Genomic DNA, 16672 nt, shown 5'->3' on the forward strand with positions numbered 1-16672 from the left:
CAGATACTGCTAAACGCCAGTCTGGGCATATGGATCCGTCGGAGTGTTTGCTTAGCACTCACCAAGGCTCGAGTCCATCCATAATACTGTGTAACTGCGAACGGTGGTACACACCTTCAGTCAGGAGATCAGGAGTTGAAGTTATCTTTGACTACATAGCAAACATGAGGACAAACTGGGCAGAGAGAGGAGAGAGAGAGAGAGAGAGAGAGAGAGAGATATTAATTGATTAGTTTCTAACTGTCCCTGGGCTGAGAAGCAGAATACAAAATCTTTTTGTGATAAGGATATATAAAGAGTAATTTTTATATTTTAGTTTAGTGTTTGCAATAGTTGGGGACACATCTTGCATGATCCAGTGACAGAGTCAGGATCAAACGCTACCAGGTGGTGAATTTAGGCTTGCAGGGTTCCACCCATCCATGGGCTGGCTCCTCTGATGATAAGGTCTCTTCATTCTCTTGGTCACAATCACCATGCATACCGCTGTATCATCCTCAGCAAGCCCAACACATCCTGTCAGATTTATGTTTCATGCCTCTGGTCACTTCCCAGTGCCTGGTTGTCTCACATACACTTCCATAAAGCCTGGTTTTAAAAAAAAAATATTCCTCTTGTATACAGCTGCTTGGTGGTCACTGCATTTTTTTTAGTTTCCACTGAACACAGTTCATATAATTACATGTAGCAAAATTTTGTTGTTGTTCTTATGGATTAAATGTCATAACACTAATGTTCAGAGATGGTGGCCAAGGTTCCTTGATGTAGGGTCCTATCTGTGTACTGTCCTGCTCTTCTTACTTCAATGTTTGCTTCTTCATATTCCTTTCTTTACACCCACTATGTGGCTATACAGGCTGGAGCTGAAGTCACCACATCTGAGTTTCAGAATGGAAAAAAGGAATAGAGATGCCCAGGACTTCCTTTCTAGCCATCTCCTTGTGGATGATGAGAGCCACATAGTTACTGAGCTACAAGGAAATCTGAGAAACTGAGTCTTTTTACATCCTCTCCTTTAGAATAGAAACCAGATGAGAGGACATTAATATGGGGTGTGAACTATGACCCTCAGTTGCATTTAAGGCTTGAGTCTCATCTCATAGCCACCCACAGCCACTTGCTGAGAGTCTGTTATGTAATGGACTGTTAGCATCTACAAAAATGAAGATGTATTTACCAGCTTCTCTGTGGTAGGCTAGGGGTTACCATACTATTTGATGAGCAATGGCTTAGAAAGTAGTGTTTGAAGGGTGAGTAAAGATCGAGGCACCTAATGTTGGACATTAGATAGATAGGCCTATGTATTCCGTATAAATAATCACTTCTTTGTGGTCTCCATCTTCCCTTAGGAGATAGACAGAATAAATAAATATGCATAAATCGATTTCATACCATTCTCTATGTCCTTGGAAGTACTGTATTCTATTCAGGCGGGGAATGAGAGTGATCAGGATGCTAAGTGAGACTGTCACACAGCAAGAACATTCTTTCCTAAGGTAGAGAAAGTGTGTGGAAGGTTTCTGGTAGAGGGCAGTTCCACCGCATGGTGCAGCAGAGAAGGAGGAAATGGCTGACGGAGGAGGAGGAAATGGCTGACGGAGGAGGAAATGACTGACAGAGGAGGAAATGACTGTCAGAGGAGGAGGAAATGGCTGACGGAGGAGGAGGAAATGGCTGACAGAGGAGGAGGAAATGGCTGACAGAGGAGGAAATGGCTGACGGAGGAGGAGGAAATGGCTGACAGAGGAGGAGGAAATGGCTGACGGAGGAGGAGGAAATGGCTGACAGAGGAGGAAATGGCTGACGGAGGAGGAGGAAATGGCTGACGGAGGAGGAGGAAATGGCTGACAGAGGAGGAGGAAATGGCTGACAGAGGAGGAGGAAATGGCTGACGGAGGAGGAGGAAATGGCTGACAGAGGAGGAGGAAATGGCTGACGGAGGAGGAGGAAATGGCTGACGGAGGAGGAGGAAATGGCTGACGGAGGAGGAGGAAATGGCTGACAGAGGAGGAGGAAATGGCTGACAGAGGAGGAGGAAATGGCTGACGGAGGAGGAGGAAATGGCTGACAGAGGAGGAGGAAATGGCTGACAGAGGAGGAAATGGCTGACGGAGGAGGAGGAAATGGCTGACAGAGGAGGAGGAAATGGCTGACAGAGGAGGAGGAAATGGCTGACAGAGGAGGAGGAAATGGCTGACGGAGGAGGAGGAAATGGCTGACAGAGGAGGAGGAAATGGCTGACAGAGGAGGAAATGGCTGACGGAGGAGGAGGAAATGGCTGACAGAGGAGGAGGAAATGGCTGACAGAGGAGGAAATGGCTGACAGAGGAGGAGGAAATGGTGCAGCAGAGAAGGAAATGGCTGACGGAGGAGGAGGAAATGGCTGACAGAGGAGGAAATGGCTGACTGAGGTTTGGGATGAAAGATAGCAATGCCCCTCAGTGACCTTCCTGCCGTGCTGTCATCTCCCAGGAACTTCTTAAGTCACCTATCTATCCCCTGACCCTTGTTTGGCTTTCATGCACAACATAAGATTAGGAGTATTTGGCTATAAATCCTGACCTCGAAATACAGCCCATTCCTGGTCTATGGAATCCTAGGATTTGGAAGAGTTTGTTCTTGGAGATGTATTATTAGAAGTCTGAGTCAAGAATGGAGGAATTTTGTGGAATGTCTCAATTCATATATCTGAACAATATCTGAACAAGGTTCTTGCACAGGTTGGAAAGAAGACAGAGAGATCAAGAAGCCACCTCAAGCCCTGTGGACTTCAATCCTCTGCCATAGGTTCTATATTTCTGCTGACATAACTCAGTTGAATCCTTGGTGCCTCCTTTTCAACTGATCTGCCTTCTGTTTTGGAGCTTCTGCACACAAGACCTTTTAACCTCACAGACTAATCTGAACATATTCCCAGTAACTTCCTGTGCAAAAGTTTATTATAGCAACTTTGACATGTGTATGCAGGAGATGATTAAAATTATGTTACAATCAAAAGAAATATAAAATATGATCCCACACAGAGAAGACCTACTTTTGCTATATAGTATCAAAGAAAATTGGAAGTAAAACATCCATACAAATGAACTTCAGAGGGGAAATAAAAATAGCATCAGGAGCAGAGGTAATAACAAAACTGTAATGTTGGAGAAACTCAGGCAGCAATAACAACTGCCAGAGATCAGATAGATTCCCGATGAGAGGGGAAGAAAGGTGGACCAGGTAAAATTAACTTCCTTGCCACAGGCCTCATGAGGAATGGGAGAGATGTGGAAGAAAGGGTGGTAAGGTTGACATTTGAGAATGAATAGATGAAGAGACACTGAGAGACTACACAATGTTATTTTGTTTTTTTGTGTTTCATTTGTTTGTTTGGTTTGGTTTTTCAAGACAGGGCTTTTCTGTGTAGCTTTTGGAGTCCGGGTCCATCCTGGAAGTCTCTCTGTAGACCACATTGGCCTTGAACTCACAGAAATCCATCTGTGCCTGCCTCCTCAGTTCTGGGATTAAAGACATGCACCACCACTGCCTGGCCACAAGGGGGATTTCTGTGGAACTGCTTGAGCTGGGGAGAAATAGAGAAATGCAGCATCCTCTACATTGACACCAGGAAAGTGGAAGAAGCATGGTAGCTACTGGTGCCACACTGTAGGTGTATCTCATATATATATATGTTAATCATAACAGAACCAGTGGCCCGAGGATGCAACAGCCATGTCCATTACAGAAGTTTGTATTAATAGTAGTATGTCCAAAAGAAGAAAGGAGGAGACCTTAGGCATGGAAACCATCAAAGTGACTTTAACAGAAATATAAAACATTTTTTTTTATTTTGTTGTATGAGCTGGGTCATAAAGCTACATAAATAAACTTAAAGGCACCAAAATAAAGAGAAGCATGCACTTGAGACAGTAAGGGGAGATAGGAGGGATGGCTCAGTGACTCAGAGCACTTACTGTTCTTGCAGAGGATCTGGGTTCAAGTCCCAGCAGCTGTGTTGGACAGCTCACAACTACCTGATACTCTGGCTCCAGAAGTCAGGCGAATTAATCTGGCCTCTTCAGGCACCTGTGCTTCTGTGCATGCCCCTACATACAGACATAATTAAAAATAATAAATTTAAAGAGACAATAGGAGGACAGATCAGAGTGAGTTGGTCCCATTGCCATCTTCACCCAAGGCTTCTGCTACAGAGAAGGGTGTGTTTTCATTTGTTAACAAACTAGAGATGCTTCTCTGTAAGAGGCAGTTAAATGAACAGACACACTGCTGAAGGCAAGCTGAATTGGAAGCGGAGCACAACAGGCGAACATGCTCGGTCATGTGAAAGCATGAGTGTGCCTTCTTAGCAGTACAGTGAACAGGACACAGGAAAGTTCATACACTCATTGACAGGAGGGCAGAGCCCTGCAGGGCCGTTCCCACTGACAGAGGAAGGCAGAGCCCAGCAGGGCTGTTCCCACTGACAGAGGAAGGCAGAGCCCTGCAGGGCTGTTCCCACAGATAGAGGAAGGCAGAGCCCTGCAGGGCTGTTCCCACTGACAGAGGAAGGCAGAGCCCTGCAGGGCTGTTCCCACTGACAGAGGAAGGCAGAGCCCTGCAGGGCTGTTCCCACTGACAGAGGAAGGCAGAGCCCTGCAGGGCTGTTCCCACTGACAGAGGAAGGCAGAGCCCTGCAGGGCTGTTCCCACAGATAGAGGAAGGCAGAGCCCTGCAGGGCCGTTCCCACTGACAGAGGAAGGCAGAGCCCTGCAGGGCTGTTCCCACTGACAGAGGAAGGCAGAGCCCTGCAGGGCTGTTCCCACTGACAGAGGAAGGCAGAGCCCTGCAGGGCCGTTCCCACTGACAGAGTGGGATGTAGCCCTGTGCAGGGCAGTTACTAAGGGTTTGCAAACAGGAACCTATTTTTTGTGGCATGGAGCAGGTTGTTGGGGGAGAAAAAGAAAATGGGTGAGGAAACCATGCCTTAAGATTTATAACTGGGTCTGCCATTAAAAACTAGTGCTGCTCCTGCAGAGGACCCATGTTTGGTTTCCAGCACCAACATCTGGCAGATAACAATTGCTTCTAATTCTAGTTCCAAGAGATCTAACACCCTTTCTCTGGCGCCCAAGGGCATCTGTACTCACATATTCATGCACACATATATGCACATGACTAAATGTAAAATATATATTTTCTAAAGACTTAATTTCTAAAAGTGGAAATGTATTTTTAATTATTTTGTGTATATGGATATCCTGTCTGCATCTGTGTCTATGTATCACATATATATATAGTGCCTGCAGAGGCATCAGATCACATGGGACTGGAGTTATAGGCAGCTGGGAGCTGTTATGTTGATGCTGGGAATCAAATCCATGTCTTCTGTGAGAGTAGCCGGTGCTCCAGCCCGCCATAACATGAAGTTTATCATGAAATACATATCCTGTGGAAGCCGTGGAAAGAAAAACAGAAAGTAGTTGCAACGTGCTGGGCCACCAGAGTTGAACACATACAAAATGTTCCCTTTCATAATTGATAAAGTGAAAAGGCAGAGGAGGGGGACAAGTGTATGTTCACTGTGGAGAAGTGGAATGCATGCGGAGCCTTTCCGTAAGTTCCCACGTGTGTGTCACGTGACTGCACGTGCCCACGTGAAAGATTTGAGCTCATGGGCACACAAGTGTAGATGGGAGAATACAGAAAAGAAAAATTGTGTGATTACAAAGCAGAAGACCTGATGAAAAATGAACACATCTAGATAAAAATAACGACTGGAATTTCTAAAGGTGAAAACAAATTCCAGAGCAAAAGTAGTGCGGCAATTCTGAGAGTCTATGTGGGAAAAGTGAGCACTGGGTTTCTGGGGATGCTCCCAGGGCCTTAGCTTTGTGCAACATTATAAACAAGGGCTGTGCCTCCTCCCCACGGGGGACCGAGGGGCCCTGTGGAACAGCAGTCTCATTACATGCTAACATGTGACCAGCGTTGCAAGAGCAGACAGGGATGAATTCTCAGCTCTCTGTGCTTCAGATGCAAGAAGACTGAAAAATGTGGACAGCACTCCAGTCTCTACCTGCTCCTGTGGAGAATGAATGGCAAGATAAGAATATTCAATAGACTTTTGATTCAGAGCGGATAAAATATGCAGATAAGACAATGACTTTGGCTGTGTAGAAGAAGAAAACAAAGGACTTTTATTGTACATTTATCATCTAGGGTTGGCCACCCTGTGGCCAGTCATTTTAGGCATTTTGATCAGTCACCCAGAAGTGGATTTCTGCGGCAGTCTCCAACTGCTCCAAAAAGAAAATGTTTCTGTGGCAAGGGGTTGAGAGACACTTCTGTGTGGGTGAAAAGACACGTATTTAGAATGCAGTTTGGAACTGTACTGGTTTAGGGCAGTGGCAGAGTGGCAGGAGCAGGGTCTTCTCACCAGCCAGGTAGTTGGTCAAGTTTACGGTGCCATGCATGGTTTCCCTCCTACCGAACAAGCCTGGAGTACAGGTGGACAGCTGTTGGTTACCCTAAGAAATGAGCACTGTCTTTTGGTACAGCTTGCTTTTCTGGGCAATGTTATGGGTAAGAAATATAAAAGATAAAAGTGCTTTGGAAATGTCATATATACAAAGGAATTGTCTACCTATGCATCATTTAATGAGAATAGTTCATAAATTTCATCTAATCTCAGGGGCTATCTAGTCAGTAAGATTTTATAAGAATTCTCCAAAAATAGATTATAGACCGAAAATGATTTAGAGATGGAGTTATACAGAAAAGAAAATGTTGACCCTGGGAAAGCTCCTTGGTGCCCAGTAGGGTTAAAGGAAACATGGTGACAGAGAGGGAGAACTAGGAATCCTGGTCTTGGAGTGAAGGTGGCTGGAAAGAGATCTGGGCGTATAAAGTAAGATGCATCTTCCAGAAAACAGGAGGGTATACAAGCATCAAATCATGCCAAGGACTTGTGTGAGGGTGCTGAGGTCATCTCTGCGCTGATGGGAAAATTTAAATGATGAAGAATATTAAAAATAATCTTAAGCAGTATCAGAAAGGATTTTATAAACACAAATTCCAGTAACCTGTTGCTAACAGATTTGTGATTGGGTGATTAGATTGCTCCATTATCCAAAATTCTTCAAGTTTGTTAAAGGGGAATCCAGTATCATCAGCAGTCCGTGGTGACCCCAGGGGGTTGCATCTTTATTGTAACTGCCAAGCTGAGAGTATACTGAGAGACACGGAGGTGGCTGTGACAACCCAGGTAAGGTTAGAGGATCTTGGCCTGAGATGGCCGCAGCTGTGGAGCTGGAGTCTTCTGTCCAACACTCTCTGTGGAAAACTTTCTAACATGCGAAGCAGTGAAGACCCACATCACCAGTTTCTGGGTAGGCAGTGAGCATCTGACTGCATCTGTCTCCGTATTTCCAGCCCATCTTCCATCCCGTGTCCCCCTCCCACCTGCCCAATCCCACTTTGGAGTAATTCTGGTTCAGTTTGTGCAGATGCTGCCCTTCTCCCTCCTGCTGTGGTGGAGCACATCCAGTCTGTGGGAACTAACAGCCCTTAGACAGGTGTCATGCCATCATTATTTTAGCCACCCTTCCGTGCTCATCTGATGGAGGTGACAGGCCACTCTGAAATCTAAGTTTTCAGTAGTTTCCAGGAGTTATTTGTCTATCTTCTTTTGGAAAGTCACCCCTGTGAACTTGTAGCGCCACCTGTCTCATCCTTTTTAAATGAAATTCTTTTTGCAGTTCTGAGGCTAGAACCCAGGACCTTGTGCACACTGGACAAGCGCTCTGCCACTGCCTACAGCTGCTGCTTTTCCTCTGGTTCCTGTATATTCTCTCTCTCTCTCTCTCTCTCTCTCTCTCTCTCCCCCTCCCTCCCTCCCTCCCTCCCTCCCTCCGTCTTCTTCCTTTCTCTCCTTCCCCTCCCCCCTCTGACTTTATAGCATTTTATTCATTGCCTTTCATTTGCATGGGTCATTGAGGGAAGGGCACTTTTAAACATTTTGTCACAGCAAGAAGTTGATGCTTTCAGAAGTACCCAAATGTCCATTCTAGTGACTAAACCACTGACCAGTCCATAGTTCTTTCAGAGTATCTGGTCTGCAGAGTCTGCTGTTACCATTTAAGAACCAGCAGATGCCAGCTCAGCACCTTCCTTGTGCAGCAACATTGCACAGCGCTAGGGGACTTTGGCTCTTCTCTGTCTTATGCTGGCTTTAGAAGAGATTATGGAGTTGGGTTGGTATCAGCAAAACCTAGTGTTATCCAGGGAATTTGTGTGTGTGTGTGTGTGTGTGTGTGTGTGTGTGTTTATGTGTGTATATGGGTTTGTGTGTGTACATGGATTTGTGTGTGTGCATGGATTTGTGTGTGTATGTGTGTACATGGATTTGTGTGTATGTGCATGTGTATGTGTGTGCATGGGTGTGTGTGTGTGTGTGTGTGTGTATGTGTGCGTGCGCACATGTTGCTGCTGGATCCTGGCTCCATTCTTTGAATAGATTTCTGTCTTTGCAGCAGTTGGATTCCTGTTCTACTCTGAAATAAACTGGCTCCAAATCCTTCCTCTAGGTAAACCTTCCCTTTGCCCTCCAGTGATGTTTCCACCTCATTGCTTTCACTGTGCTGACTGTCCTATCAACTATGTGTTATGACATTGTCTTCTCTGCCGCGGGTAATTAGATAGCAGCTAAGCCCTCTTAATTGCATCTGGGACACAACTGGGATAAAGGACACCTTACATAGGGAGGCAAGGGGAAATGACAGGAGCTGGTGCTAAGTGCTCCCACACTGTCTCCAGCAGATGCAGCGAGAGCATTCTCCCATCCAGCACCTGTCTGCTTCTGTGAGTTCCTTGTCTCATACTTGCTGTCAGAAAGAAGTTTCTGGAGCCATGAGTCTCAGAAATTAACATTTCTTCTCAGAAGAAAATAACAGGCCAGAAATATTTTATTTCAAGTCTCAGTAGAATCTCTGTGACATGAGGCCTATTTCCTGTTGGGAGACAGGCTCTCACCATTTGGAGCACTATAATAATTCATCTTTCAAATGGGCTACATTATCCCAATATATAAGAGGCTAGGCCACACCACTGGTCAACAGAAGCCAAGTGTGCTGTGAGTCCTAAGTCATGCCTGAGGCTCCAGTTCTCTCCAGATAGAGGTAAGTAATACCAGCCTGCCAAGGTGGAGGCCTTGTGATAACAGAATGGAGCAGGTTGATATCTTGATAGGGTGGGTTTCTGTAGTTGCCAGAACAAAGCAGTCAGCTTGCTACAGTTGTTAATTGCCTTCTGTGTTCCAGGCATGGTGTCTTCATGTTTACACATCAATACCTCTGTCTCAATGAATCTAGAAGGAAATATCCATTGCTCAGAAGGAAAATTGAGGCCCAGGGAGAATATGTGCAATTGTCAAGATCACACAGAGTTAGTGGTGGTTACAGCTTGGTACTCTTGGTAGAGACTGAGCAAATGATAGCTTCCTCTCTCATCCCTGTTGCTCACGGGGTTTATGACAGAAAGGGTGGGGTGCACCAAAGGCACACTGGGGAGTTAATGAGGTAATAAACATGGAGGGCTGATTTCATGAGCCTGTTTATCCGTGATGAGCTGTTTTAGGAAACCATAAGATGAAGTCCTCGGCTCTGGCAAGGACGGTGTCCAACACCAGTTGTCACTGGTGCCTAGGTTTGCTGGGCAGACTTAGAATCTTATCACTTATTTTGAAAATTCCGGTGTCAAACCATCTGCCGAACATCTGCTGTCTTGTCCCTAAATGTGTCAGGGGACTGAGGCAGACAGCTGAATTCCCAGTTGTCCCATGGTAACATATGCCATTTTAGCGTGATAGGAAACTATGATCGAGCCTGCAGGCCTATAAATTACTGGAATGTTCTTCTTTGGAGAACAGATGACTGCCTTCTAAAAACAATATTTGTGTTCACGTTATGATGCCTTGTAAAAACACATGGAGAACGGGGCTGACTTGGTGTCCGGAAGCATTTGACACATCAGGATCTAAATGTAGGCAGTCCTATCGGGCAGTTGCCTCCCACTGCAGTGGTGAGCAGGTAACAGACAGTGTTGAAACTGAGCCTCTGGATCCATTAAGAGGAGAAAGGCTTAATGGGGGCCACAGCGGGGCTGGTGACCCAGGCTAAAAGGCACTTGCTCCCCTAAGTATCATAGAGGGCATGAGTAGGGAAACCTTGATGAACAAGTTATTGCTACTTTTTGTCATTTAAAAAAGTGTATTAGAGGTAAGGAGGATTCATGAAGAATCATCTCAAAGAACAGCAACTTCCTTCTCTCTGCACCCAGTCAAGAGGCTTCCTTCTCACCCCGTCTGCCTTGTCTTTCTCTCAGTGAAGCTCTCTACACGAAGGCTGCTATGGATTACTGTACACACCCAGACTTTCTAAAAGGGCATCAATTGTTTCGTTTTCCCTCCCCATTATTCCATGACTAATACAGGTATATTTCACACAGGCAGAGTGATACTTGGATGGAGCAGTATAAAGCATTAACCTTGTTAATTCATTGATTAATTGGTTAATTCATTATTAGTTAATTCATAATTGTTTAATTCATTGTTCACTCAATACGCATTTAAAATGCATTTGATAAGCATTGTGTGCCTAACACTGTGAAGAGTCCCAAGGGCTCTGCTGAGTACTCAGACAATGGTCTAAGGAAGGAATGGACTTTATTTCTCATTTATTTCCACATTGAAACTGTGGAGCACTTATGTATATGTAGAAAGGTGTGTGAGATTTTGAATATCTCAAAATAATATAGGAAATTTGGAGTTTAAGCTCTAGCAAAGACAAGTAAGACCACTGACTTGCTATGCTCGTGGTAATCTGATGCAGTGAGAAAGGATGAGAGAACTGGCAGCTGGCCCCTTCAGCGACTCCTGTGCCAGGTACAGCAGGCATCAGAATGGGTAGATTAGTAAAGATCTGCAAGCCTCTGCCACCCTGTGGATGCCAAATCTGCCTGGCCCACTGCTGCCACTCCATCCCTGCCTGGCTGCAAGCCTGCTGCTCTGAGGAGGATGAGGGGTGGCCTCAGGTGGCAGCACAGCAGACAATGAAGAGCCACTCTCAGAGGTTCAGGAGCAGTAGTAAGGCGGACATGCTCCTGCTAGGAAGTCTCCCATGCCTCTGGGGCAGCGTGTGGACTAGTGAGAGCAAAGCTGAGAGAGAGCACCCGGGAAAAGGAACTGAACACTTGACCTGTCCTCCCTCTGCTTGTGATTTTGGTAGGCACCAGTTTGGCAGTTAACCCCAAGAGGAGAAGGCACCTGAAGCATTGCATAGGGATTTGGAACTGGGGCAGACATGGTCACTCATGCAGACCTCTGCCAGAGATGTCACTAAACAAATCTATCAAATAAGGGCATGAAGCCCTTAGTGTTAAATTTTGCTCATGGAAAAGTGTTTCCCACTTGGTATTGTTCATTTTTCTGAGGCGATTTTGTTTTTTATGAAATGTGGCATAGCTGCACACAGCCTGGTCGCCTTGAAGCCCCATACTTTTCTAGATGTTTTATGTGATTGGTTTTGCCACTTAGTAAAACATGTCATTATCTGTGATGTACATAAATATAGACTTTCCCTTTTAAATGACAAGTGAGTTGGTCTGTTTCTATTTCTAAGTACTAATTAGTGTCTCTGAGAAGAGGGAGAAGAGCCTTTCTGGTTGCTGAAGCTCTTGGTACCTACACATAATGTAATTGTTGCTGGCCTGCCTCTCCAGGCTGGGCAGTGAGAGGGAGAAGCCTCCTTTCTCCACTGGGCCCCTTGGAAGGGCACAGGAGGGCACAGGCATGTGCACACGGGGCTGTGAATGTGTTTCATCCTGTCACTACACTTGAGACACTTGTTTCAGAATAAAGTTATTAATAATAAATTAGAACCATAGCCACACAGTCTTCTGTAATTAAACTTACTTTATTGGGTGTCTCTCTAGATTATTTTAAGGGGGCTCAGCTAATCTGCTCAAACTGCTTATCGCTATGCTGAGATCGATGATGCTAGTGATGGCTTACTACCTCCCAGTGACCAATGACTAGACGGCATGACTGCAGGACCAGTGAATGTGTTGATAAAGGGCCCCTGCTTCTGCTGCTGCTCCCCTGTCTATGACCTTACACTAGTGGCCTGCCTTCTAACAGCCTCAGCTTTCCTATCTATAAAGTGGAAGAAGGCATTCTGCTAACAGCATCAATATTTAAACAAAGTGGGTAAAGCCTGCGAGAGTGTGCTATTGGCGGTGCTGTAAGACTGTGTAAATCAGGTGACGGGAACATGTATGTCAGCTGCCCTCTGTCACACAAGCCAACAGCAGAGAGAAGCACTATAGAAGGAGCTTCTTCTAGCTCAAAGCCTGCGGTGTTCCGGTTAGTAGTCCTTGTGTCTCTTGAACTGGGGCCCCAATCAGGCAAAGCACGATGGAGGGAGGAGTGTGTGGACTGCTCGCTTCATGGTGGACAGAAAGCAGAGAGGGAATATGAAAGGGGCTCCTAATGGCCCAGCTCTTCTAAAAGGCCCATCTCCTGTATTTTATCACCTCCCAACAATGTCATTATATGATGAATCCATCGAAGGAGCAGGCCAGAGTTCCCAGGAGGAACAAGTTCGGAGTAATTGGGCTCATAGCAGATTAATTTGCTCTTAATTTGAATTATAGGGGTTTTGTTCACGGAAAGGTGGTGGCACAAGACTCTTGAAAATGATCACATACTTAAAGGGGGCATGGGGTTCAAATCTCTGTAACCACCTATCCGGCACTGTGAACTTAATATGTTAATCCATTTCTGAAACTCCAAAATTGACCACAGACTACTTAGCACATGACTATAAGGTCTAAATGTAAGAATGCCTCCCTTAAGACAGTCCTGAGCCTCTTATCTCAGTATGTGATGATGGAGATTTCCATGGAAACCTAATAGTGTGAGAAAACCCTCTAACTCCCAGGTGTGGTGACCCCCCCCCCCCACTTCAGTGTGGAATCACCTCTCCCGCAACTGCCTTCATAATGCAATAAAAAACAAAGATCAAGATAAACAGGAATGCAGGGTCAGATTTCAAACTGAGGAAATATATACATGCCCACCCCCCAAATCCTCACAGTCATTAATCAATACTTTTAGAACAGACCTGATTGACTGCTTCAGTTATGGTGTCATTGACACCGCCTTCCTCTGCTGAAAGGAAGCTGAGGACCCTGGGTTCCTCACGGAAGTAGTTAGCTCTGATAGTCTTCATTGGCCAAGTCAGAAGGGTGAACCTAGAGGAATTGCAAGAGTATTTCCTGGCAATCCTCAGTGGTTGGCTGTGGCAACAAAACTGTGCTCAGCTCACTGTTCAGAGGCTGCAGAAGAGGACAACTATTCCCTGTGTGATGTGGTCTTCACACTCAGTAGACTGTATCCCATACTTCTAGTTTGCAAGCTTCTGCGGATGGCTTGTAAGACCTCCAGAGTGTTTTCGTGATGAGAACACTCCAGGCTGAAAGAGGCTTCTCTCTTTCTCCAAGAGCTAAAAGTTCACTTGGTCTGGGGATGCAGTTTGAGTTGCCTAGCATGCGAAGTGCCCTGGGTTCAGTTCCCAGTACCGTGTCCCTAGTTGTGGTGGCAGCGTCCCGTGAGTGTAGCACTGGCGAGGTAGAGGCTGGAGCTCTGGATGGCTCCCTGCCTGGAGGTAAGTTTCTGCTGCTGTCTTTACTATTTTGCTTTTGTTATTTTTTGAGGGGGTGGGTTTGTGTGTGTGTGTGTGTGTGTGTGTGTGTGTGTGTGTACTTATTTTTGTTTTAATAGGTGTATTCCGAGAAGACTGGTGTCACAGAAACATGAATATATCACTCCTTGAAAGTCTCAATGGCGTGAACACATCTCATTTTTCTCTGAGTGCTTTTCATTTGTATTTTGCAGCAATTATGTGTGGCTTTTAACATCATTTATTACCATTGACTCAATACCAGAGACTTCCATGGTCTCTTCAGCTCTGGCTGAGAGGAAAATGAGCCAGTGGGAAGGATGGACCACTGATGTGAGTGCAGGCAGTGAGGCGTGTTAGTGGTCCACTGTGCATCTCAGGGAAGCTCTCACATGCATCGTTCAGAGAAGTATACATAGATGCTCTGTGACACACCAAAGTTAGATGCCAGATGTTTTCCCAAGATTCATCTGCACACAAGGTTTCCTTCACAAGCCTTGTCCCAAGCAGACGCCGTGTGCCACTTGGATAAACAAGGGTCAGGGGAGTAAGGCAAGCCATGCTATGTCTACTAGACCTGGACCTGCTGTGAGGTCTGGTACAAACTCTCAAAACCTGACCTGCTCTCCTGGTCTTTCCTTCCAGATGCTGCATAACAAGCACGTGATGGTCCGTGTGGGAGGAGGCTGGGAGACCTTCGCAGGCTATCTGCTCAAGCATGACCCCTGCCGCATGCTGCAGATCTCTCGTGTGGATGGCAAGACATCCCCTGTCCAGAGCAAATCCCCAACCCTCAAGGACATGAATCCAGATAACTACCTGGTGGTCTCTGCCAGCTACAAGGCAAAGAAGGAGATTAAATGAAGCTCATCTCTGAAAGGAGACTCATGTGATGGCCTGTGTCTGTTCTATAGTGTAGCCAGTGTAGTTCACATGCTCTGAGAACCACGCATCAGCAGGCAGGAAAAGGCTCTAAAGGTAGCACTATTTATTTTTAATGCATCTGTAGAACTTCACCTAAGGGGAAAAATTCTAAACTCAGAACAAAATCAGACAACTTGTAAGCAAATCATTATTTCTCAATATGTGAACATAGTATTTAGAACAAACCTTATTAGGAACTCAGTTCTAGGTACAGCCATTGGAGGAGAACATGCCCAGGAGACTATATTTAGCATGTATGAATAGGTCAACGGGAAGTGCCTGCTGTATGTCTATGAGCTAAAGCACCCCAGACACTTTTATAATGGCGGAGTTTTATAGCTATTTTTTACAATGCCAATGTGATAATGTGCTACTAAAATTGTCTGACAGCACTATACAGTACAGTCTTCACAGCCATACTTAACTGGAAAGGCCGCTTCAGAGATGTTTACATTCACTTGGAAGATTGCCTTAAAGTTCATCTCTGATCCCTGACCAAACCAACCTCTGGGGTACTTTCGGATGTTGCCTGAGCAGCCCTTTTGGAATAGCAGGTACCTTTCACACACCTTACACATGTGCGTGTGCATGCACACACACAGTAGCTATGTTTAGGATGATCACTTAGTGAAATTCACATGCATGAGCTACATGTACATGGCATACGCACATGTTTGGATGTGCAGATGGCACAGTCAAAGGTTCATCAACTTTGTGATTTTGTTCATCTCCAGCATTTTCTTATTAAAATATGTCTTAGTTAGTCCTATTCTTCTATGCTGTCTCATGAAGTAAATTCACTATAGTGAATGATGTTATAGACTTGTATACCCAGGACAGGGCTGTTTTGTACCAATGAACAGCAAGATATTGTCCACATTGATTTAAGATTAAAAACAAAAAATTAAAAAAATCCTCACACATTATCTGTTTCTGTATCAGTGCTTCAACCTAAAATAAAAGTTAATCTTCAAACTACTAATTTCCTAGCAAATATGAGGAGTATCAAGTCATGGTTGTGTAGAATGTCTTCACCTGGGGAAGGCTAATGGAGGGAGTGTTTGTTTTCAGTAGCACAGAGTGTGGACTTGACCATGGGAAGGACCTTAAGTGCCTGTGGTAGTTTGAATGTAATGCCCCCATAAACCCAAAGGGAGTGGCACTATTAGGTGATGTGGCCTTGTTGGAGGAGGTGTGTCACTGTGGAGGCGGGCTCTGCTGTTTCAGACCACTTCCTGTTATCTGCAAGATATAGTACTCTCAGCTACCTCTCCAGCACCATCTCTTCCTGCACCCTGCCATGTTCCACCATGATGATAATGAACTGAACCCCTGAACTATAGCCAAGCCATCTCTTATTAAATGTTCTTTATAAGAGTTGCTGTGCGTGGGTAGGGAGAGTTGTCCCCACCACCATCAGTGCTCGGGCAGATGGGAGAGCAGGCCCTGTACCTTGCCAGGGCAGCACAATAGAGCCAGCCCTGAGGTTGAACAAGGAGAGATGTCCCAATCACCCATCTGTCCTGTGATAGCATGGGTGCAGGGAGTTGCCCCCCATCATGCCTAAGGAGGGATGAGAACTGACCCTGAGGTCACAAGAGTGGGAACACTGTCCCTAAACTCCATGAGCTGCAACACTTGGGAGAGCAGACCCTGCACCTCACCTGGGTAACACCACAAAGCCGGCCTTGTTGTTGGAAGTGTGGGTGAGCCAACCCCAAAGCTGTTAAGTGTGGGAGAACTGTCTTACTACTCATCGTTCATGTGGTGGTGTGGGAGGGTGAGAGATGCTTCCCTTACTCTGTGCCCCTTCCCCCTTACCAGCTGCAGCACTCAAGAAATGGGCCCTGCCTGTCGCCTAGGCAGCATAGCAGAGCTGTCTGGTAGTCAGAGGTGATGGTGACCCATCTCTGATGTTATGAGCAAAAGAGAGCTGTTCCCATTATTCATCTGACATATGGTAGAATGGGCAGATGAGAGATGCCCTCTCCCCACCTCGCAGCCATCAGTTCCAGAGACAGGCGGAGAAG

At 45.7% G+C, this 16672-nt stretch overlaps 2 protein-coding genes across 3 annotated transcripts in view; one reads left to right on the forward strand and one right to left on the reverse strand.

Moving 5' to 3' along the window:
• The window catches only part of Gas2 (growth arrest specific 2), a 115461-nt gene extending 99896 nt beyond the window's left edge, over positions 1-15565 (forward strand). For both annotated transcript variants that reach the window (XM_041644225.1, XM_041644290.1), the window contains one exon: positions 14364-15565. In XM_041644225.1, the coding sequence (XP_041500159.1) occupies positions 14364-14582 (219 nt within the window). In that variant the 3' untranslated portion in view covers positions 14583-15565. The remainder of the gene's footprint in view (positions 1-14363) is intronic.
• Positions 152-16672, reverse strand: part of LOC121442747 (small VCP interacting protein) — a 29258-nt gene continuing 12737 nt past the window's right edge. The window contains exon 5 of the transcript XR_005973596.1: positions 152-175. The gene's annotated coding sequence lies outside the window, so the exon portion shown is untranslated. The remainder of the gene's footprint in view (positions 176-16672) is intronic.

This window comes from Microtus oregoni, unplaced genomic scaffold (genome assembly GCF_018167655.1).
Source record: "Microtus oregoni isolate MIOR12 unplaced genomic scaffold, Mior012 000000F_ref0000247, whole genome shotgun sequence".
NCBI classification, from domain to species: domain Eukaryota; kingdom Metazoa; phylum Chordata; class Mammalia; order Rodentia; family Cricetidae; genus Microtus; species Microtus oregoni.